Below are 22,905 nucleotides of genomic sequence, written 5' to 3'. Positions count from 1 at the left end.
CGGAACCTCGTACATCAACATTGTGCCAGAACTGTCTCCGATAGCTTGAAACATCCGAGAAACTAGGAGCTGGAGGAGGCCATTCAGCCCTTTGAGCCTTCTCTCTCTCCATACCGTATTCCCACTTTAAGCCCCGATGCCTTAGAAATCTCTAAACGCACCAACCTCTTTCTTGAATTGATGCAGTGATTTGGCCTCCGTTGCTTTTTGTGGTGGAGAATGCCACAGTCTCACTGCCTTTAGAGGGAGGAATTGTTCCCTCATCTCCGTTCTAAATGGTCTACCCCATATCCTTAGACTCTGACCCCTGGTTCTACCCTCTCCAGTGAGGGGAAGCATCTTCTCTGTATCTAGTCTGTCTAGCCCTGTTAGACTTCCAGACATTTCAATCAGATCCCCCTCTCTTCCTTCTAAGGCCCAGTCAGACCAAACTCTCCTCATGGGGCGGGGGGTTCCTGCTATCCCAGTATCAGCCTGGTGAACCTCTGCTGCACTCCCTCTAGGGAGGATATATCCTCTCTTAGGTAGTGAGACCAAAATTCCAGTATTCCAGCTGGGTCACACCAAGGCCCTGGTTAACTGCAGTAAGACCTTCCTACTTCTGAATTCAAATCCCTGGCAATAAAGGCCAATATACCCATTGCCTTATGAATTGCTCACTGCTCCATTCTATTGACTGGTGTACGAGGGCACCCTTTGTCCATCCGCACTTCCCAATATGTACCATTTCAATCATGCTTTCTGTTATTCACACCAAAGTGTATTACTTCACATGTAGCCACACTGGACTGCACCAGCCATGTGTTTGCCCACTGACTCAACTTACTTGAATGACCTCTTCACAGTTTACAATCCCATCTCGTCTGTGGCTATTAGGAAACTTGGAAATATTGCATTTGGTTCCCTCATCCAAATCATTAATCTATATTGTGGATAGCTGTGGCCCAAACACTGATCTGTGCAGTATCCCACTTATCACTATCCGCCATCCTGAAAATGATCCATTTGTTCCCACACTCTGTCTCAGGTCAGTCAATCCCAGCTGGTATATCAGCCACTTATGCTGCATGCTTTAATTTTTAGCCTCTTATAACCTTTTCAACCTTTTCTTGAAATCCAAGAACACCACATCCACTGATTCTCCCTTATCTATTCTATTTGTTACATCTTCAGAAGAACCTAATGGATTCGTGAAGGGCCTTTCATAATCTCAGAGTTAAAAATCACACAACACCAGGTTATAGTCCAACAGGTTTATTTGGAAGCACTAGCTTTCGGAGCGCTGTTCCTTCATGAAGGAGCGGTGCTCCGAGAGCTAGTGCTTCCAAATAAACCTGTTGGATTATAACCTGGTGTTGTGTGATTTTTAATTTTGTACACTCCAGTCCAACACTGGCAATTCCAAATCATTCATAATCTCGTGCTGACTAAATGCTTTGCAAGTGTTCTGTTATCATATATTTTATAATAGACACTAGCATTTTCCCCGATGTTAGACAAAGTGCTCTATATTTCTTCAGTTTATTTCTCCTTTGTTTTAAATAGTGAAGCTATATTTAGCACCCTCCAGTCTGAAGGAACCGCTTTGGAGCCCATAGGAGTTTAGAACATGCCTACCAGCAAATCCAATATTTCCAGGGCCACTTCCTTGAATACTCTGGGATGTAGATTTTTCAGGCCCTTGGGATTTGTCCGCCTTTAGCCTCATGAATTTCTCTTGTATCATTTTGTTACTAATACTGATTTTATTCAATTCTTCCTTCTCAGTAGGTCTTGGCATTCTAAGATTTTTGGGAAATTACTTCTGTTCTCTTTTGTGAAGACACAACCAGAAAATGTGTTCAATTCTTCTGCCATTGCTTTGTTCCCATTACAATCACGTCCATTTCTGAGGATCGACATTTGTCTTCGCTGATTGTTTTTTTTTCGCATATTTATAGAAGCTTTTACAGTCAGTTTTTATGTTCCTGCAAGTTCACTTTCATACTCTGCTGGATGCTCTGTACTTCTTGATCAAATCTTTTGTTGTTTTTTTTGCTGAATTCTAAACTCAGGTTTGCTGCTTTTTCTGGCAATTTTATATGTCTCCACTTTGGATTTTATACCACCCTGAATTGATTTTGTAAGCCATGGTTGAACCAACCTTCCTATTTCATTTTTGGGTTAGATGGGAATGAATAATTGTTGTAATTCATACACACATTCTTAAAATATTAGCCATTGTGTACCCATTTATGCCAGGGCTCTTAGAAACGTTCTCCATTCCATTATCGCCAATTTGTGCTTCATAATCTTTATTTAGATTCAAGACCTTAGTTTTGGATTTAACTTCTTCACTCTGCATCTTAATGAACAATTCTATAATTTTATGATCGCTCTTCCCTAATACAGCAAATTGTTAGTTAATACTTTTTCATAGCACACAATACCTGGTCTAGAATAACCTGGTCTCTAATTGATTTCTCAATGTATTAGTCTAAAAAAACCATGAGGTGTACACACCAGGAAATCCTGCTTCATGGTGGTTTGGTTTTCCAATGTATATGTAAATTAAACTCACCCATGATTACAGTTGTAACCTGATTAATTGCATTTCTAATCTCCAGACAGCATCTTGGTAAACCTCTTCTGAACCCTGAACCGTCTCCAAAGCCTTGACATCCTTCCGACAATGTAGTGACCAAAACTGAACGCAATACAAATCTCCTGCTTAATGCCTTCTCTTACATCACGACTACTGTTTGGGGGCCTACAAATAATCTCCTTTGAGTTTTGGACCTCCACCTGTACAGTTTCTACGTCAAGATTTTCTGAGCCAGTTTCCTTCCTCATTAAAAACCGAAAGGACTGCGGATGCTGGAAATCAGAAACAAAAACAGAAGTTGCTGGAAAAGCTCAGCAGGCCTGGTAACATCTGTGGAGAGAAGTCAGAGTTAATAGTTCAGGTCCAGTAACCTTTCCTCAGAAACTTGAGACCATTAGACCCTTCGTTTCTGAGAAAGGGTCACTGAACCTGAAATGTTAACTGTGATTTCTCTGCACAGATGCTGCCAGACCTGTTGAGCTTTTCCAGTGATTTCTGTTTTCAATTATTGCTTCTTTACTAACAATGCTACCCCACCTCCTTTCCCTATATTGCTGTCCTTCCTAAGTGTTAAATACCTGACAGATGTTCAGATCCCATCCTTAGTCTCACCCTGCTGCCATCAAGTCCTACAGCACGGAGACAGGCCCTTCAGCCCAAACTGGTCCATGCTGACCAAAATGATCATGTTTCTGTAATTGTTCTGGATCAGAACAGTGTATACCCATTGTCCTTGCTTGAAGAGCAAAAGGAAAACTCACCTCCCTCTGCCCTTGGAGGATTGTTATTTGTTGCTCTCTCTCTCTCTCTCTAGTTTACAGCTCATACCTGGTTCGCTCCAGGCCTATCTCTTCTGACACACTCAAAGCTGGCCTCCCACATTCCACCTTCTATAAACTTAAGGTCACCCAAAGCTCCTGTTTTTCTGTATCCTTCCTCACAACAAATCCCGTTCTCCCATCAGCCCTGTGCTCGCTGACTTAGACTAGCTCTTGGGTAAACAACTTGGAGTCACACAGTGCAGAAACAGACCCTTGGTCTAACCTGCTCATTATGACCAAGTTCCCAACATAAGCTTATGCCACCTGCCTTCCTTTGGGCCATATTCCTCCAAAACCTTCCTTTTCATTAACTTTATCTAAACGCGTTTTCAATGTTGGAACTGTGCCCGCAAATGCCACTTCCTCTGGAAGTTCATTCCTCACACCAACCACCCTGTGGAAGAAATATTTATTCTTTTAAAATCTTCCTCTTCTCACCTTTAAAACATGTCTCCTAGTCTTGAAATCCCCACCCTAGGGACACGACACTCGCCATTCAACGTATCTACACCCCTCATGCTTTTTAGAAATGTCTATACAAGTTGTTGTTGGCTGTGTGTTAGTTCTGACGATGGTGTGTGAGTATTTTAACTGTCCCCCCCTCCCCCTCCCCAACTGTAGCCCAAGCCGACACGGGGCCGGATGCGAATCCATTCCCTGGAGAATGTGGACAAGGCTCTACAGTTCCTGAAGGAGCAGCGTGTTCACCTGGAGAATGTGGGCTCGCACGACATCGTCGACGGAAACCACCGGCTCACTCTCGGCCTCATCTGGACCATTATCCTGCGTTTCCAGGTAACGGCTTCCAGGCAGACCTTGACCAAGGACCATCCTGGGCTGTCCGAGTCAGTGCCTGCTCTCTTGGGGAAAGACCTCAGATTAGGGGCAAGAGGGTGAGGGACAGAGAAATGGGAGAAAAAGATTCGAGGTTAGTCAAAAAGGAGAGAGGAGGATGTTTGGGGAGGAGCAGGGACTGAGAACTCGACAGCGGAGAGGATGTGTTTAGGGCTGGGAGGTGCAGGAGGGTAAGGGAAACAAAACAGAGGGGGTAGGGGGAACGGTATCTGAGAAAGGGGAAGAGGAGGGGAGAATACTTGTAGAGACTGAGAGTTGAAGAGTTTGGCGTGGGGGCAGGTGCTGGGTGACAGGGAGTTTGAGTTGGAGGAGGAGCTGGAATTAGGAATGGGGGGAAGCTGAGGGTCAGAGTAAATTGAGTGATTGGAGGGAGAGGGTCTCTGAGTGGAGAAGGGTCTGGGGCGGCCATCTTGGTCTTTCAGGCTCTTTTGTAGGTGTCTCTGCTTCAGATTCAGGTAATTAAAATCAACACAGAAGACAACCGAGAGACTCGCTCGGCCAAAGACGCTCTCCTGCTGTGGTGTCAGATGAAGACAGCTGGGTGAGTGATCATACTGACAGGGGTGGAGGCTGGAGGTCAGAGTGCATCGGCTGGGGGTCAGAGGGCAGACCAACCTCTCTATTTTTATTCAGTACAGGGCTGGTATTAGCCAGGATTGCAGTGATCAACTGCACGCTAGGAGCCTTCTTACCATTGTATAACATCCTGGGAGAGCTAGTCGGAATGGGTGTGAAGAAGATATTTCACTCACAGTATTCAGTACACAGTGCTGCAGAAATGGCTGTTCACCATCTTTGAGGGAGCTGAAAATGTGTTGCTGGAAAAGCGCAGCAGGTCAGGCAGCATCCTGTGAAGCAAATGGTTGATCCCATTGAAAACAGGAAAATGAAAACTTGAACAGAAATTTACTGAATGACAGCAATGTGCTCCGTTCCCCCCCCCCCCCCCCACTCCTTTCCTGCTGCCCCCTCAGTCTCTGGAAGTCCTTGAGCGAGGCAGTAGAAATGGGCATCCCCTCTCTGGAGACAACTGGGCTCAGAGGGAGGGAGAAGCCTGCTCTCCTTATACACTGTTGGCAAGAGCAACGAGAATAAGCAAACCCATTATTACAATATAATCAAGATCTTTAATGGAATTTAAGTTATAATGTCCTTCCCAGTGTGGACAATGCACTCCAGCTCGCCCTGTGATGCCCTTGGGTCAGGTGGCTCAAGTGTACCAGTGAACACCTCTCCCCCTCCAAGGGTACCTGGGCATGGACAAGAGAAGGGAGGCAGTCTGGGTGAATGACCCCCCAATACCCACTGCCTGGAACTGTTAAGTCTCTCTTTATATGTGCTCAAGGTACTTAATCAGCCAGTACTCTTCACCTTCCTATTGGCTCCAAGCCTCATCCAAATGTTCCTCTTGTTGAGGAAGGCACAGGATTAGTTTCCCCATGGAGGTATTTTTAACCAACCTGCTCAGCGATGTTTTGACGCACCTCTGTAGCAGCAGGCAGGGCTTGAAACTGGACCAGAGGTATGGACACTACCACCACACCATAGGAATTCTCCATTTCACCCCCTCACCCTGCCTCACTAGTGTGTTCTTAATCTTAACGGTACGCTGGACAGCTTCAGCCACACCTGTTCTTTTTCCAGCTCCCCGTCATGATTTGGAGGTGCCGGGGTTGGACTGGGGTGGACAGAGTTGAAAATCTGGACCATAACCTGGTGTTGGGTGATTTTTCACCAGATCCACATCAGCTGCGTCAGCTCTCCCAGTACCTGTTTAAACCACAGAATTCCTGCCCTTCACCTCAAGCAAATGTCCGCTGATCACAGCGAGGGGGGGGATCACGATAGTGTCTCCCCTCTTGAGCAGTCCTAGCCGTGTGGGTTACACTGCCAGTTTCTTTCAGTTAGTAGGAGGCTTAGTGACAGAACAGAGCGTCGTCTACCTCGTCCTGAACCAACACACAGTGCTGCCGAAGCACCTCTTCTTAGTTTTCGAGAGGTTCATGAACAATAAGTGACTGAACCCCTATTAAAAGCAGAAAATTTGATGTCTGTCACAAAACAGAATAATTAAGCAGTCTGCACAGATCTAGACAAGGGCCAGCTAAATTGTCAAATGTATCTGTTTGATTATCGTCCTCAGATATCCCGGTGTGAATGTGCAGAACTTCACCAGCAGCTGGAGTGATGGGCTTGCATTTAATGCTCTCATCCACAAACACAGGTACACGTCTTTGCTTTGGGGGGACAGGACTCAGGGCTGGAGGATGTTGGGATTAGATGTCTTGCGTATTGCATTCAGTTCTGGTCTGCAGGAAGGATGTGGAGGCTTTGGTGAGGCCTGCAAAAAAGGTGTACCAGGGTGCTGCCTGAATGAGAGGGTAGGAGTGATAAGGAGAGGCTAGAAAAACTCAAGTTGTTTTCTCTGGAGTGGCAGAGGCTTAGGGGAGACTTGGTTGAAGTCTATGAAATTATGAGGTGCATAGATAGGGTTGACAGAACCTTTATCCAAAGGTGAAATGTCTAATACTAAGGGGGCATGCATTTAAGGTGATAGCGGGCAAGTTCAAAGGTGATGTGAGGGGCAAGTTTTTTACGCAGAGAGTGTAGGAGTCTGGAACGTAATGCCAGGGGTGCTGGTGGAGGCAAATACAATAGGGGCGTTTAAGGGGCTTTTAGATCAGTGTATGAAGACTTAAGGGATGGACCAAGGGCAGGCAAAAGGGATTAATTAAATTTGGCATCATGTTCAGCACAACATGATGGGCTGAAGGGCCTGATCCTGTGCTGTACTGTTCTATGTCCTGTGTCTTGAATCAGCAACCAGTCTCAGGCGGCACCAGTATTAACCCCCACCCCCCACCCCCCCCCCCCCCCCCCCCCCCGACCACCGTCTCTCAACTGTCATTTCCACAATCGTTTCCAATCCCTGGGATGGGACTGCCATGGGATCAAGAGTTGAAAGTAAAAGACTGCAGAAGGCCCAAACTAGAAACAGAAAGTGCTGGAGAAGCTCAGCAGGTCGTGCAGAGAGAAACAGAGATAATATTTTGAATTGGGCGTGACGTTTCTTCAGAACTGTAAGGGCTAGGAAAGTTGGTATTTTTTACACTTTTGGTAGAGGGTGAGGAATAATGGGGCCAGATGGTGTCGCGGTTCAGTACAAAAGACCAATGAGGCTGTTAACGGCTGTGGAAGACACAAAGATGTAAAGTGGGTGTAACTCAAGGTGTGGAAGGGAGGGAATACATGCTGTCTCCGAAGAACAAAGAAAACAATTCATGGCTTTGAAGAAACAGCCATCAGCTGTGATTAAATGGCAGAGTGGACTCAATGGGCCGAATGGCCTTGCTTCCACTCCATGTCTTATAGTCTTATGGCTTTGGGGAGGTAGAGGGGAAGAGAATGTAAGAGAATGTTTTGTAAGGTAGTGGCACAGAGAGGGTTAACGTTGGAGCCTGTGTTAGGCTACACCCAACCTGACGATGACGTGGAATAAAAAGCTACATCCACAGATTAGCTCACCGTGTTCCCGACAACACCTAACTTAGCAGGTCCCAGGGCAGAATTGGACACCAGATCCCAATAACCAGGGACTGGGACTCGCTGTGTTTGGGTTGGTTTGGGGAGGGGGAGTTTTGCAGGTTTTGAGGTCCCCTTTGTTAGGGTGAATGGAACAGAGCTGATTGTCTGGGTGAGGAACAGCCCACATGGCCGTGATTTCTGTCTCTATCACTTCCGAATGTAGACATTTCAAACAAGCTGTCTCAATACGGAATGACGCACTATTGGAGCAGATGGGACTTGTGCCCAAGCCTTCTGGTTCAGAGGTACGGATACTACCACTGAACCTTAAGAGCCCTTGACGTACAAATGTACCATGGACCTGATTGCTATCATGCAAATAAAGGACATCTTGTTTAAGATGAGAGCCCTTTCTCGCCAAGGTTTGCTGGTGAATCTCAATCAGTATAAACCAAATAGGTTCCTAAGCCAGACCAAGGAAAGCGATTAGCTGTTTTTAACCAAAGTTCACCTCACTATCTTTCTCTTCCAATCTTTCCTTCTCCCTTGGTATTCACAAAGGAGGACGTGATGGATGGTGAGTCTCAGGGGAGGTACGCTGATATTCTTGGGCATGTCGATATAAAAAAGGAAATATTGGGTGTTTGAAAAAGCATTAAAGTTCAACACGTCACCAAGACCTAATGGGATCAATCTCAGAATTCTGAGGGAGGCCAGTGAAGAAATTGCTGCGGCCTTGTGGGAAATCTTTGTGTCTTTAGTCACAGGAGCGATATCAGTGTACTGGAGAAGAGCTAACCTTTTTCCTTTGTTTAAGAAGGGCAACAAGGCTATTCCGGGAAATTACAGGCCGCTGAGCCTTCTATCAGTGGTATGAAACTTACTGGAGAAGATTCTTAGGGATAAGATTTACTCACATTTGGAAAAATAAGGACTGGTTAGTGATAGGCAACATGTACGAGGAAGAAGATTGTGTCACATAAACTTAATTGAGTTTTTTAGGAAGCGACAAGGATGATAGATGAGGGTAGGGTGGTGGATATTGTCTACGTGGACCTTAGCAAAGCCTTTGACAAGGCCCCTCATGGCAGGCTGGTTCACAAACTGAAGTGACATGGGAACTGAGGTGAGCTGGTAAGATGGATACAGAGCTGGCTGGTGGTTAGTGCCTGGAATGTGCTGCCGGATGCAATAGCAATACTTAAGAGGCATTTTCACAGACATAGGCAGCGAATAGAGAGGTACACACTGCATCAAGACAAAAGATGTTTATTTTAGTAAGGCATCATGTGTCTCGGTAGACTGAAGGGCCTGTTCCAGTTCTGCACTGTTCGTTGTTCTTCTGTGTTCTTTGTTCCCTCTCTCCATTTCCCACTCTCTCCTTTAGCTTTCTTCCTTTGCTTGTCTTTCTCTCTGCCCCCCTTTCCTTCTCCTTCTCTCTATCTAGTTTTCCCCCTCTCTGCTCTCCCATCTTTCTCTCTCTCTCTGTCTGTTAACCAGCACATGGGTGAGCAGAGCTCCTGATCCTGTGAGGTATGCAATGGAGCAAGGCCGATCAGCTTGGCATTGAGAATAGGCATGGTGCCTGGTTTGACAGCCCTGTTTACAGCAGAGTTTTATGTCTCCCCAGGGGAATGCTGGGTAGGCCGTATCCCCTCAGGGGGGAAGGGGCGTTTCCCTTCACATGTCATAGTTAGTGTCTCCATAAGGGCCGAGGTTGATGGTTCAGGATTTCAGCAGCCCTTAAGTGTCTTTACAGCATTTCATTTTGTTTTTCACAATATTGAGTATTGTTAACAAGCCCACAATCTAGCGAGTTTTGAGAAGCTCAGGTTGAGGTTCTGGATGTAGGTTTGCTCGCTGAGCTGGAAGTTCATTTCCAGATGTTTTGTTACCATATTAGGTAACATCTTCAGTGGGGCCTCCGGACGGCTTCATCCTACATCTAAGTCCAGTATCTATTGCCCATCCCTTGTTGCCCCTTGAGAAGTTGGGGGGTGATCTGCCTTCTTGAACCACTGCAGTCCACCTGCTGTGGGTAGACCCACAATGCCCTCACAGAGGAAATTTCAAGATTTTGACCCAGCGACACTGAAGGAACGGCGATATATTTCCAAGTCAGGATGGGGAGTGGCTTGGAGAGGAACTTGCAGGGGGTGGTGTTCCCATGTGTCTGCTGCCCTTGTCCTTCTAGATGGAAGTGGTTGTGGGTTTGGAAGGTGTTGTCTGAGGACCTTTGGTGAATTTCTTGTAGATGGTACGCCCTGCTGCTACTGAGCGTCGGTGGTGGAGGGAGTGGATGTTGAAAGTGGTGGATGGGGTGCCAGTCAAGTGGAATCTGGGAGGTACTGTTGAAGGGACAGATGGAGATGTCAGGAACACTGCTCACTGAGATACATGTTTGTCAGGAATATCACAGAGTCAGGCTTTGGCCAGCTCCTGACCCTGTTCTCTCCACCAGACCAATGCCCCTTGCCCTGTCCTGAGGCACTGTAAGGAACCACTGAACCAATATATGGCCAAAGTGACCACAGCCAGAGCCAAGGTCACTCAGAGGTCTCGGTGTTTTATCCCTCGTGGTGTAATCATTTGGATATTTGCCATTTTTTCAGGAGTGACCTCATTGACTTCGACAAACTGCAGAAATCCAACACGACCTTTAACCTCCAGCAAGCGTTTAATGTGGCTGAGCAGCAGCTGGGCGTGGCCAAGCTCCTGGACCCCGAAGGTAGAACCATGAGCCTCTTCGTGTCAGAGGGTATCTGGGACATTACCCTGCCATTTGCTGGTTTCAGCCCGGTGGAACATTGGCACCACAAGGGATTGTGTTTACTCCATTTGAATACAGCAGAGCCACTGACTGTCCAGTGACCATCAAGGCTGTCACTGATGTATACAATCTCATTCCTGTCTTGGGAATATTGGATGGCGAATGTATAAAGGGAGCTTTACTCTGTAGCTAACCCCATGCTGTCCCTGTCCTGGGAGTGTTTGATGGGGACAGTGTAGAGGGAGCTTCACTCTGTAGCTAACTCTGTGCTGTCCCTGTCCTGGGAGTGTTTAATGGGAACAGTGTAGAGGGCGCTTTGCTCTGTATCTAACCCCATGCTGTCCCTGTCCTGGGAGTATTTAATGGGAACAGTGTACAGGGAGCATCACTCTGTATCTAACTCTGTGTTGTCCCTGTCCTGGGAGTGTTTGATGGGAACAGTGAAGAGGGAGCTTTACTCTGTATCTAACCCTGTGCTGTCCCTGTCCTGGGAGTGTTTGATGGGGACTGTGTAGAGGGGGGTTTACTCTGTATCTAACCCTGTGCTGTCCCTGTCCTGGGAGTGTTTGATGGGGACAGTGTAGAGGGGGGTTTACTCTGTATCTAACTCTGTGCTGTCCCTGTCCTGGGAGTGTTTGATGGGAACAGTGAAGAGGGAGCTTTACTCTGTATCTAACCCTGTGCTGTCCCTGTCCTGGGAGTGTTTGATGGGAACAGTGAAGAGGGAGCTTTACTCTGTATCTAACCCTGTGCTGTCCCTGTCCTGGGAGTGTTTGATGGGGACTGTGTAGAGGGGGGTTTACTCTGTATCTAACCCTATGCTGTCCCTGTCCTGGGAGTGTTTGATGGGGACAGTGTAGAGGGGGGTTTACTCTGTATCTAACTCTGTGCTGTCCCTGTCCTGGGAGTATTTGATGGGGACAGTGTACCGAGTTGTTGTGGTTTTGTATAACCCTGCATATCTGATGTTGGAAATGTTGAACCGTTCTGCTAGATGTGAACATGGAGAATCCCGATGAGAAGTCTATTGTCACCTATGTGGTCTCCTATTACCATTACTTCTCCAAGATGAAGGCCCTTGCAGTGGAAGGGAAGAGGATTGGAAAGGTAAGAGGTGACTTTGTGATAAAACAAGGCAGGCCAAAGGGTTATTTATTGAATCTTTATTTTATTTTTCTGTATTCCTTTCATGTGATGTAGCCTGATTGACCAGGTTAGCATTTATTTTCAATCCCTAATTGTCCAGAGAACAGTTAAGATTCAATCCCATTGTTGTGGGTCTGGAGTCATGTGTAGGCCAGACAGGGTAAGGATGGCAGATTTCCCTCCCTGCTGAAGGACATTACTGAATCAGTTGGGGGGGTTGTGGCATCTCACGGTATCTCATGACGCCTCTTTGTCTGTCAACTGTATCTCTATGTGTACCTTGCTATCTCATCGTCTGTCACTGTATCCCATGCCTGTATCCTACTGCCTGTCTCCCACTGTCCCTCGCTGTCCCTCGCTGTCCCTCGCTGTCCCGCACTGTCCCTCGCTGTCCCACACTGAACCTCACTGTCCCACACTGAACCTCATTGTCACCCACTGTCTCCCACTGTCCCTCGCTGTCTCCCACTGTCCCTCGCTGTCTCCCACTGTCTCCCACTGTCTCCCACTGTCTCCCACTGTCTCCCACTGTCTCCCACTGTCCCTCACTGTCCCTCACTGTCCCTCACTGTCCCTCACTGTCTCTCACTGTCCCTCACTGTCCCTCACTGTCTCCCACGGTCCCTCACTGTCTCCCACGGTCCCTCACTGTCCCTCGCTATCTCCCACTGTCTCCCACTGTCTCTCACTGTCACTCACTGTCCCTCACTGTCCCTCACTGTTCCCCCGCTGTCCCTCGCTGTCCCTCGCTGTCCCTCGCTGTCCCTCGCTGTCTCTCACTGTCTCCCACTGTCCCTCACTGTCCCTCACTGTCCCTCGCTGTCCCTCGCTGTCTCCCACTGTCCCTCCCTGTCTCACACTGTCGCCCCCTGTCCCTCACTGTTACCCACTGTCTCCCACTGTCTCCCACTGTCTCCCGCTGTCTCCCGCTGTCTCCCGCTGCCCCTCGCTGCCCCTCGCTGCCCCTCGCTGCCCTTCGCTGACTCTCGCTGTCCGTCGCTGTCTGTCGCTGCCACTCGCTGTCACTCGCTGTCCTTCACTGTCCCTCACTGTCCCTCGATGTCTGTCACTGCCCCTCGCTGACTCTCGCTGCCCTTCACTGTCCCTCACTGTCCCTCACTGTCTGTCCCTCGCTGTCTGTCTCTCGCTGTCACTCGCTGCCCTTCACTGTCCCTCGCTGCCCCTCGATGTCTGTCACTGCCCCTCGCTGACTCTCGCTGCCCTTCACTGTCCCTCGCTGTCCCTCGATGTCTGTCACTGCCCCTCGCTGCCCTTCACTGTCCCTCGCTGTCTGTCCCTCACTGTCCCTCGCTGTCCCTCGCTGCCCTTCACTGTCCCTCGCTGCCTCTCGCTGTCCTTCACTGTCCCTCACTGCCCTTCCCTGTCCCTCGCTGTCCTTCACTGTCCCTCACTGCCCCTCGCTGTCACTCGATGTCTGTCACTGCCGCTTGCTGCCCCTCGCTGTCACTCGCTGTCACTCGCTGTCCCTCGCTGCCCCTCGCTGCCCCTCGCTGTCACTCGCTGCCCTTCACTGTCCCTCGCTGCCCCTCGCTGTCACTTGCTGCCCTTCACTGTCCCTCGCTGTCACTCGCTGCCCTTCACTGTCCCTCGCTGTCACTTGCTGCCCTTCACTGTCCCTCGCTGTCACTCGCTGCCCTTCACTGTCCCTCGCTGCCCTTCACTGTCCCTCGCTGTCCCTCGCTGCCCTTCACTGTCCCTCGCTGCCCTTCACTGTCCCTCGCTGCCCTTCACTGTCCTTCGCTGCCCTTCACTGTCCCTCGCTGCCCTTCACTGTCCCTCGCTGCCCTTCACTGTCCCTCGCTGCCCTTCACTGTCCCTCGCTGCCCCTCGCTGTCTCTCGCTGACTCTCGCTGTCTCTTGCTGCCCTTCACTGTCCCTCGCTGACTCTCGCTAACTCTCGCTGTCCCTCGCTGCCCCACACTGCCCCTCACTGCCCCACGCTGTCCCTCGCTGCCTCTCGCTGTCCCTTGCTGCCCCTCGCTGCCCTCCACTGTGTCTCACTGTCCTCCACTGTCTCTCACTGTCACTCATTGCCTACCATTATCCCTCACTATCTATGACTAGCCTTGACTGTCTCTCACAGTCTTGTAGAATCATAGAATCCTTACATTGTGGATGCAGGCCATTTGGCCCATCGAGTCCACTTCAACTCTCCGAAGAGCATCTCCCCCAGACTCAGCACCCTACCCTATCCCTGAAACCTTGCATTCCCCATGGCTAACCCACCTACCTGTACATCCTCGGACACTATGGGTAATTCCCCATGGCTAATCCACCTAACCTGCACATCTTTGGATTGTGCTAGGGAACTGGAGCACCCGGAGTAAACCCACGCAGACACGTGGAGAATGTGAAGCTCTCCCTGTACGTGTTCCTCTGCCTGTCTGTATCTAACCCCGTGCTGTCCCTGTCCTGGAAATGTTTGGGAACGATGTAGAAAACCAAGGTGCTCCTTCTAACCAGCCCACCTGGACACTCAGCTGTTCCCAATGTCCTCCTAACATCTGCTTGTGGATTTGGCCATCCTGTAACTCACCTGCCCTGGTGAAAGTTTCGTGATTGGATATTCTTTGTGGCTCAAATCCGGTCCCCTGTTTCTGTCTCTTTCTGTCTCTTTGTTGCACTCACCCTCAAATCCATCCTTCTGTGTGTCTCTCCCCCCCCCCCCCCCCCCCCGCCCCTCCCAACCTCTCTCTTTCTCTTTCTTTCTCTCTCTCTCTCTCTCTCTTTCCCCGCCAGGTCCTGGACAAGGTACTGGAGATTGAACAGATTATCTCGAGATATGAAACGTTGGCATCTGAGCTGCTGGAATGGATTGAGCAAACCATCGCTCTGATCAGCAATCAACGATTCGCAAACTCATTAACTGGTGTTCAACAGCAACTACAAGCCTTCACGAACTACTGCACTGTGGAGAAACCTCTAAAGTAGGCATTGAATGTGAGGCAAATGTGGGCAGCATGGTGGCTCAGTGGTTAGCACTGCTGCCTCACAGCGCCAGAGACCCGGGTTCAATTCCCACCTCAGGCAACTGTCTGTGTGGAGTTTGCACATTCGCCCCGTGTCTGCGTGGGTTTCCTCCCACAGTCCAAAGATGTGCAGGTCAGGTGAATTGGCCATGCTAAATTGCTCATAGTGTTGGTCAGAGGGAAATGGATCTGGATGGGTTACTCTTCAGAGGGTCGGTGTGGACTGGTTGGGCCGAAGGGCCTGTTTCCACACTGTAAGTAAGTAATCTAATCAAATACACTTACTGGGTCCCTTCATAGGTACAGGCGATCTGACTGTGTGTGCAGAGTATATCTGTTAGTGTCAATAGAGAGAATGTTTCTTTATACGTTCAGGGCTGTTATTGATTAGAATCCCCATCTATTGCCCATCCCTAGTTGTCTTTGAGAAGGTGGTAGTGGGAAGTCGAGAGTGTGGTGCTGGAAAAGCACAGCAGGTCAGGTAGCATCTGAGGAGCAGGAGAATCGACGTTTCAGGCAAAAGCCCTTTTTGAACCACCGGTGTCCACACATTGTAGGTAGACCCTCAGTGCCCTTACAGGAAGAGTTCCAAGATTTTGACCTAGTGACAGTGGAAGGAACGGTGATATATTTCCAAGTCAGGGTGGTGAGTGGCTTGGAGGGACACTTGGAAGTGGCTGTGTTCCCAAGTATCTACTGCCCTTATCCTTTTAAGGGGTAGAGATTGTGGGTTTGGAAAATATTGTCAAAGGAGCCTTAATTTCTGCATCTCTTGGATGGTACGCACTGCTGCCACTGAGTGTTATTGGTGGAGGGAGTGGAAGTTTGTGGATGTAGTGCCAATCAAGCGTGGGCTGCTTTGTCCTGGATGGTTTTGAGCTTCTTGTGTGTTGTTGAAGCTGCCCCTATCTACCCTCCGAAGAGCATCCCATTCAGATCCACCTCCCGACCCTATCCTTGTAACTTTGCATTCCTCATGGCCAATCCACCTAACCTGTACATCTTTGGACTGTGAGATGAAACCAGAGCATCCAGAGGAAACCCATACTGACTTGGGGAGAATGTGCAAACTCCAAACAGTTGCCCAAGGCTGGATTCAAACCCAGGTGCCTGGCGCTGTGAGGCAGCAGTGCTAACCACTGAGCCACCGTGCTGCCCTTTAAAACTCTCATTCCCTGCCCGAGATGGCAGACAGGCTTTGGGGAGTCAGGAGGGAAGTTAGTCACCACAGTATTCCTTGCCTCTGACCTGCTGTTGTAGACATTATGTTTATGTTGATGGTCCAGTTCAGTTTCTGGTCAATGCTAATCCTCAGGATGTTGAAAGTGGGGAATTTGTTATGATCCCAACTGATGGTAATATCGGCCCGATCATATCCCAGAGTGAAAGCCAGCTTGATGGGCGATACATGTCACTTCCGGCTTTGTTTACTATGGGGTTCAAATCACTGAGCACATTCGCAAGAGGCTCCCAATGTACTTTGAACAAAGAACATAAAAGTGTATTACACAGAAGAAAACAATATTAGACAATGTAAGAACTGTTTGAAATGATCTAATTACAAATATCAGAAAGATCCAATCTTTCACCCCAATAACAACCCCATAGAAACCCGAACCTTGTTGAGTGGTCAACTTGGTGTCCATGCTGAAGCTCTTTGTTCAGCTATCATGGTCAAAAATCAGTCCCTTTTTGGCAAATGAGTACATTCATCCTGCCTTTGGCCGGATCCCCAACCTCTGATCCGAGTCTTCCCCCTGACCCCGTCCCAGGCCGCGATGGGAATTGAACCGCGTCCCGAGTCTTGGACTCACCAGTGGTGATGCTGTCCCTACCTCCCCTTGCACTGTGGCCAGGCGATCGGAATTGGTGCCATTTCCTGGACAATCGGTGGCCTTTTAGTCAATGAGGTTCCAGCCGAGGTAATGGGTTCTTGGTTTGCAACCTGAATGCCCTGCCTTGTAACCCTGCCTCAGAGCCAGGACTGATTCCAGGTTCTCAGCCCCAGCTTGGAACCGACCATACCCCTATCTTAGCAACGGTCTGAGATGAAGCCACACTGCTCGTAATATTTGTTCCCGAGATGGTACACAAACCTGCATTGTAGCTAAGATTCTGGACTCTCTTCCCTGACATCCCAGTCTCAGCTTGTCTGCTGCTGTAATCCTCGCGTGTCGCCTCCAAATTATTGGAACACATTCCTGGCTGCTCTCTCACATCGTGACCGTCATAAACTCAAGGCTTTCCAAACCTCCACTCCCTGTGTCTTACTCACAGTGAGATCTGTTCCACAGTGCTCCACTTTGACCAGTGTTGGATTCCTGTCAGACAACACATTGAATTTGAAATTCGCTTCTCGTTTATCCAAACCCACCCTGTCTCTGCAGCCCCATGTCCCTCTGAGACATCCCCCAATTCAGGACACATGCTCATTCTGAAGGCTTCACCATTGGAGGTCGCGATTTCCTGTCCCGAGCTCTGGAACCCCGTCTCTCAATCTCTCCGATCTCCTGACTTTTCAGACAAGCATTAAAACCTGCCCCTCTGCCAAAACGTTTGGACACCCTGCCGAGGAGCTCTTCAGGTGACTCGGCGTCAGACTGCAATTTAATGTCAAGTGCCTTGGGATGTTACGTTGTGTAAAAGGTGCAACATCAATGAGAGTTCTTGTTGATTTCCTTTCAGGTTTGAGGAGAAGGGGAATCTGGAAGTTCTGCTCTTCACCATCCAGAGTAAACTTCGAGCGAACAACCAAAAGCTGTACGTACCCCGTGAAGGCAAACTGATCTCTGATATCAACAGGGTGAGTGATCACTGATGACACTCAGTTTCCTTTTCACAGGATTGACTGAGCAAGGGGTCACTGACTTGATCCCCGTTACCCAAAGTAACACATGGGGTGTCCCTGTACCTGTTACCCGCAGTAACACGCGTGGTGTCCCTGTCACTGTTACCCACAGTAACACACGGGGTGTCCCTGTCACTGTTACCTACAGTAACACACGGGGTGTCCCTGTCACTGTTACCCACAGTCACACACGGGGTGACCCTGTCTCTGTTACCCACAGTAACACACGGGGTGTCCCTGTCTCTGTTACCCACAGTCACACACGGGGTGTCTCCATCCCTGTTACCCACAGTAACACACGGGGTGTCCCTGTCACTGTTCCCACAGTCACACACGGGGTGTCCCTGTCACTGTTACCCACAGTCACGCACGGGGTGTCCCTGTCACTGTTCCCACAGTCACACACGGGGTGTCCCTCTCCCTGTTACCCACAGTAACACACGGGGTGTCCCTATCCCTGTTACCCACAGTCACACACGGGGTGTCCCTGTCACTGTTACCCACAGTCACACACGGGGTGTCCCTATCCCTGTTACCCACAGACACACACGGGGTGTCCCTGTCACTGTTACCCACAGTCACACACGGGGTGTCCCTGTCACTGTTACCCACAGTCACACACGGGGTGTCCCCGTCACTGTTACCCACAGTAATACATGGGGTGTCCCTCTCCCTGTTACCCACAGTAACACACGGGGTGTCCTATCCCTGTTACCCACAGTAACGCACGGGGTGTCCCTGTCACTGTTACCCACAGTAACACATGGGATGTCCCTGTCACTGTTACCCACAGTCACACACGGGGTGTCCCTGTCACTGTTACCCACAGTCACACACGGGGTGTCCCTGTCACTGTTACCCACAGTCACACACGGGGTGTCCCCGTCACTGTTACCCACAGTAATACATGGGGTGTCCCTCTCCCTGTTACCCACAGTAACACACGGGGTGTCCTATCCCTGTTACCCACAGTAACGCACGGGGTGTCCCTGTCACTGTTACCCACAGTAACACATGGGATGTCCCTGTCACTGTTACCCACAGTCACACACGGGGTGTCCCTGTCACTGTTACCCACAGTCACACACGGGGTGTCCCCGTCACTGTTACCCACAGACACACACGGGGTGACCCTGTCCCTGTTACCCACAGACACACACGGGGTGTCCCTGTCACTGTTACCCACAGTAATACATGGGGTGTCCCTCTCCCTGTTACCCACAGTAACACACGGGGTGTCCTATCCCTGTTACCCACAGTAACGCACGGGGTGTCCCTGTCACTGTTACCCACAGTAACACATGGGATGTCCCTATCCCTGTTACCCACAGTAACACACGGGATGTCCCTATCCCTGTTACCCACAGTAACACATGTGGTGTCCCTATCCCGGTTACCCACAGTAAGACAAGGGGTGTCTCCATCCCTGTTACCCACAGTAACACAGGGGGTGTCCCTATCCCTGTTACCCACAGTAACACACGGCGTCCCTATACCTGTTACCCACAGTAACACACGTGGTGTCCCTATACCTGTTACCCACAGTAAGACAAGGGGTGTCTCCATCCCTGTTACCCACAGTAACACACGTGGTGTCCCTAAACCTGTTACCCACAGTAACACACGTGCTGTCCCTATCCCTGTTACCCACAGTAACACACGGGTGTCACAGTCACTGTTACCCACAGTATCACACGTGGTGTCCCTATCCCGGTTACCCACAGTAACACACGGGGTGTCCCTGTCACTGTTACCCACAGTAACACACGGGGTGTCCCTGTCACTGTTGCCCAGAGAAACACACGGGCGTCCCTAAACCTGTTACCCACAGTAACACACGTGGTGTCCCTGTCCCTGTTACCCACAGTAACACCCGGGGTGTCCCTATCCCTGTTACCCACAGTCACACACGGGGTGTCCCTGTCACTGTTACCCACAGTCACACACGGGGTGTCTCCATCCTTGTTACCCACAGTAACACACGGGGTGTCCCTCTCACTGTTCCCAAGTCACACACGGGGTGTCCCTCTCCCTGTTACCCACAGTAACGCACGGGGTGTCCCTGTCCCTGTTACCCACAGTCACACACGGGGTGTCCCTATCCCTGTTACCCACAGTCACACACGGGGTGTCCCTGTCACTGTTACCCACAGACACACACGGGGTGTCCCTATCCCTGTTACCCACAGACACACACGGGGTGTCCCTGTCACTGTTACCCACAGTAATACATGGGGTGTCCCTGTCACTGTTACCCACAGTAACACACGGGATGTCCCTCTCCCTGTTACCCACAGTAACACACGGGGTGTCCCTATCCCTGTTGCCCAGAGAAACACACGGGCGTCCCTAAACCTGTTACCCACAGTAACACACGTGGTGTCCCTATACCTGTTACCCACAGTAACACACGGGCGTCCCTAAACCTGTTACCCACAGTAACACACGTGGTGTCCCTATACCTGTTACCCACAGTAACACATGTGGTGTCCCTATACTTGTTACCCACAGTAACACACGGGGTGTCTCCATCCCTGTTACCCACAGTAACACACAGGGTGACCCTGTCACTGTTACCGCCAGTAACACGGGGTGTCCCTGTCACAGTTACCCACAGTAACACATGGAGTGTCCCTGTCCTTGTTATCGATAGTAACACAACGGTGTACCCCAATCCTTGTTACCCACAGTAACACACAGGGCATCCCTGTCACTGTTACCGCCAGTAACACATGGGGTATCCCTGTCACTGTTACCCACAGTAACACACGTGGTGTCCCTGTCACTGTTACCCCCAGTAACAGACGGGGTGTCCCTCTCCCTGTTACCCGCAGTAACACACGGGGTGTCCCTCTCCCTATTACCCACAGTAACACACAGGGTGTTCCTCTCCCTGTTACCCACAGTAACACACGGGGTGTCTCCATCCCTGTTACCCACAGCAACACACCGGGGTGTCCCTCTCCCTGTTACCCACAGTAACACACGGGGTGTCCCCATACCTGTTACCCATAGTAACACACTGGGTGTCCCTATACCTGTTACCTACAGTAACACACGTGGTGTCCCTGTCACTGTTACCCCCAGTAACAGACGGGGTGTCCCTCTCCCTATTACCCACAGTAACACACGGGGTGTCCCTCTCCCTGTTACCTACAGTAACACACGGGGTGTCCCTCTCCCTGTTACCCAAAGTAACACACGGGGTGTCCCTCTCCCTGTTACCCACAGTAACACACCGGGTGTCCCAGTAACTGTTACCCACAGTAACACACGGGGTGTCTCCATCCCTGTTACCCACAGTAACACACTGGGTGTCCCTATCCCTGTTACCCACAGTAACACACTGGGTGTCCCTATACCTGTTACCCACAGTAACACACGTGGTGTCCCTATTCCTGTTATCCACAGTAACACACGGGGTAACGATGTCCCTGTTACCCACAATAACACAAGGGTGTCTCCACCCCTGTAACCAACAGTAACACATGGGGTGTCCCTGTCGCTGTTATCCAGAGTAACATACGTGGTGTCCCTATACCTGTTATCCACAGTAACACAAGGGGTGTCTCCATCCCTGTTACCCACAGTAACACCCGGGGTGTCCCTGTCACTGTTACCCACAGTAACACAGGGGGTGTCCCTATCCCTGTTACCCACAGTCACACACGGGGTGTCCCTGTCACTGTTACCCACAGTCACACACGGGGTGTTTCCATCCTTGTTACCCACAGTAACACACGGGGTGTCCCTCTCACTGTTCCCAAGTCACACATGGGGTGTCCCTCTCCCAGTTACCCACAGTAATGCATGGGGTGTCCCTGTCCCTGATACCCACAGTAACACACGGGGTGTCCCTATCCCTGTTACCCACAGTCACACACGGGGTGTCCCTATCCCTGTTACCCACAGTCACACACGGGGTGTCCCTGTCACTGTTACCCACAGTCACACACGGGGTGTTTCCATCCTTGTTACCCACAGTAACGCACGGGGTGTCCCTGTTCCTGATACCCACAGTAACACACGGGGTGTCCCTATCCCTGTTACCCACAGACACACACGGGGTGTCCCTGTCACTGTTACCCACAGTAATACATGGGGTGTCCCTCTCCCTGTTACACACAGTAACGCACGGGGTGTCCCTGTCACTGTTACCCACAGTAACACACGGGATGTCCCTATCCCTGTTACCCACAGTAACACACGGGGTGTCTCCATCCCTGTTACCCACAGTAACACACAGCGTCCCTATACCTGTTACCCACAGTAACACACGTGCTGTCCCTATACCTGTTACCCACAGTAACACATGTGGTGTCCCTATACCTGTTACCCACAGTAACACACGGGTGTCACAGTCACTGTTACCCACAGTATCACATGTGGTGTCCCTATCCCGGTTACCCACAGTAACACACGGGGTGTCCCTGTCACTGTTACCCACAGTAACACAACGGGGTAAACCTATCCCGGTTACCCACAGTAAGACAAGGGGTGTCTCCATCCCTGTTACCCACAGTAACACAGGGGGTGTCCCTATCCCTGTTGCCCAGAGAAACAAACGGGCGTCCCTAAACCTGTTACCCACAGTAACACACGTGGTGTCCCTATACCTGTTACCCACAGTAACACATGTGGTGTCCCTATACCTGTTACCCACAGTAACACACGTGGTGTCCCTATACCTGTTACCCACAGTAACACACAGGCATCCCTAAACCTGTTACCCACAGTAACACACGGGGTGTCCTTAAACCTGTTACCCACAGTAACACACAGGGTGTCCCTGTCACTGTTACCGCCAGTAACACACGGGGTGTCCCTGTCACTGTTACCCACAGTAACACATGGAGTGTCCCTGTCCCTGTTATCCATAGTAACACAACGGTGTACCCCAATCCTTGTTACCCACAGTAACACACAGGGCATCCCTGTCACTGTTACTGCCAGTAACACATGGGGTGTCCCTCTCCCTGTTACCCACAGTAATGCACGGGGTGTCCCTGTCACTGTTACCCCCAGTAACAGACGGGGTGTCCCTCTCCCTGTTACCCGCAGTAACACACGGGGTGTCCCTCTCCCTATTACCCACAGTAACACACAGGGTGTCCCTATCCCTGTTACCCACAGTAACACACGGGGTGTCTCCATCCCTGTTACCCACAGCAACACACCGGGGTGTCCCTATCACTGTTACCCACAGTAACACACGTGGTGTCCCTATACCTGTTACCCACAGTAACACACGGGCGTCCCTAAACCTGTTACCCACAGTAACACACGTGGTGTCCCTATACCTGTTACCCACAGTAACACACGGTTGTCACAGTCACTGTTACCCACAGTATCACATGTGGTGTCCC

General features: G+C 50.1%; 1 protein-coding gene across 3 annotated transcripts in view; it reads left to right on the top strand.

The window, feature by feature from the left end:
• Positions 1-22,905, top strand: part of sptbn4b (spectrin, beta, non-erythrocytic 4b) — a 316,634-nt gene that overhangs the window by 84,538 nt on the left and 209,191 nt on the right. For 2 of the 3 annotated variants that reach the window (XM_087984145.1, XM_087984144.1), the window contains exons 4-10: positions 4,027-4,200; positions 4,710-4,801; positions 6,404-6,484; positions 10,398-10,513; positions 11,550-11,662; positions 14,462-14,649; positions 17,377-17,494. In XM_087984145.1, coding sequence (XP_087840271.1) covers positions 4,027-4,200; positions 4,710-4,801; positions 6,404-6,484; positions 10,398-10,513; positions 11,550-11,662; positions 14,462-14,649; positions 17,377-17,494 — 882 coding nt within the window. The remainder of the gene's footprint in view (positions 1-4,026; positions 4,201-4,709; positions 4,802-6,403; positions 6,485-10,397; positions 10,514-11,549; positions 11,663-14,461; positions 14,650-17,376; positions 17,495-22,905) is intronic. The other variant, XM_087984146.1, reaches the window with a different exon arrangement.

This window comes from Chiloscyllium plagiosum, unplaced genomic scaffold (assembly GCF_037043375.1).
Source record: "Chiloscyllium plagiosum isolate Xiang-an unplaced genomic scaffold, Cpla_swu_hap1 HiC_scaffold_47, whole genome shotgun sequence".
NCBI classification, from domain to species: Eukaryota; Metazoa; Chordata; class Chondrichthyes; order Orectolobiformes; family Hemiscylliidae; genus Chiloscyllium; species Chiloscyllium plagiosum.
The sequence above is the reverse complement of the archived record's forward strand: the minus strand, read 5'-3'. Positions and strand labels throughout refer to the sequence as shown.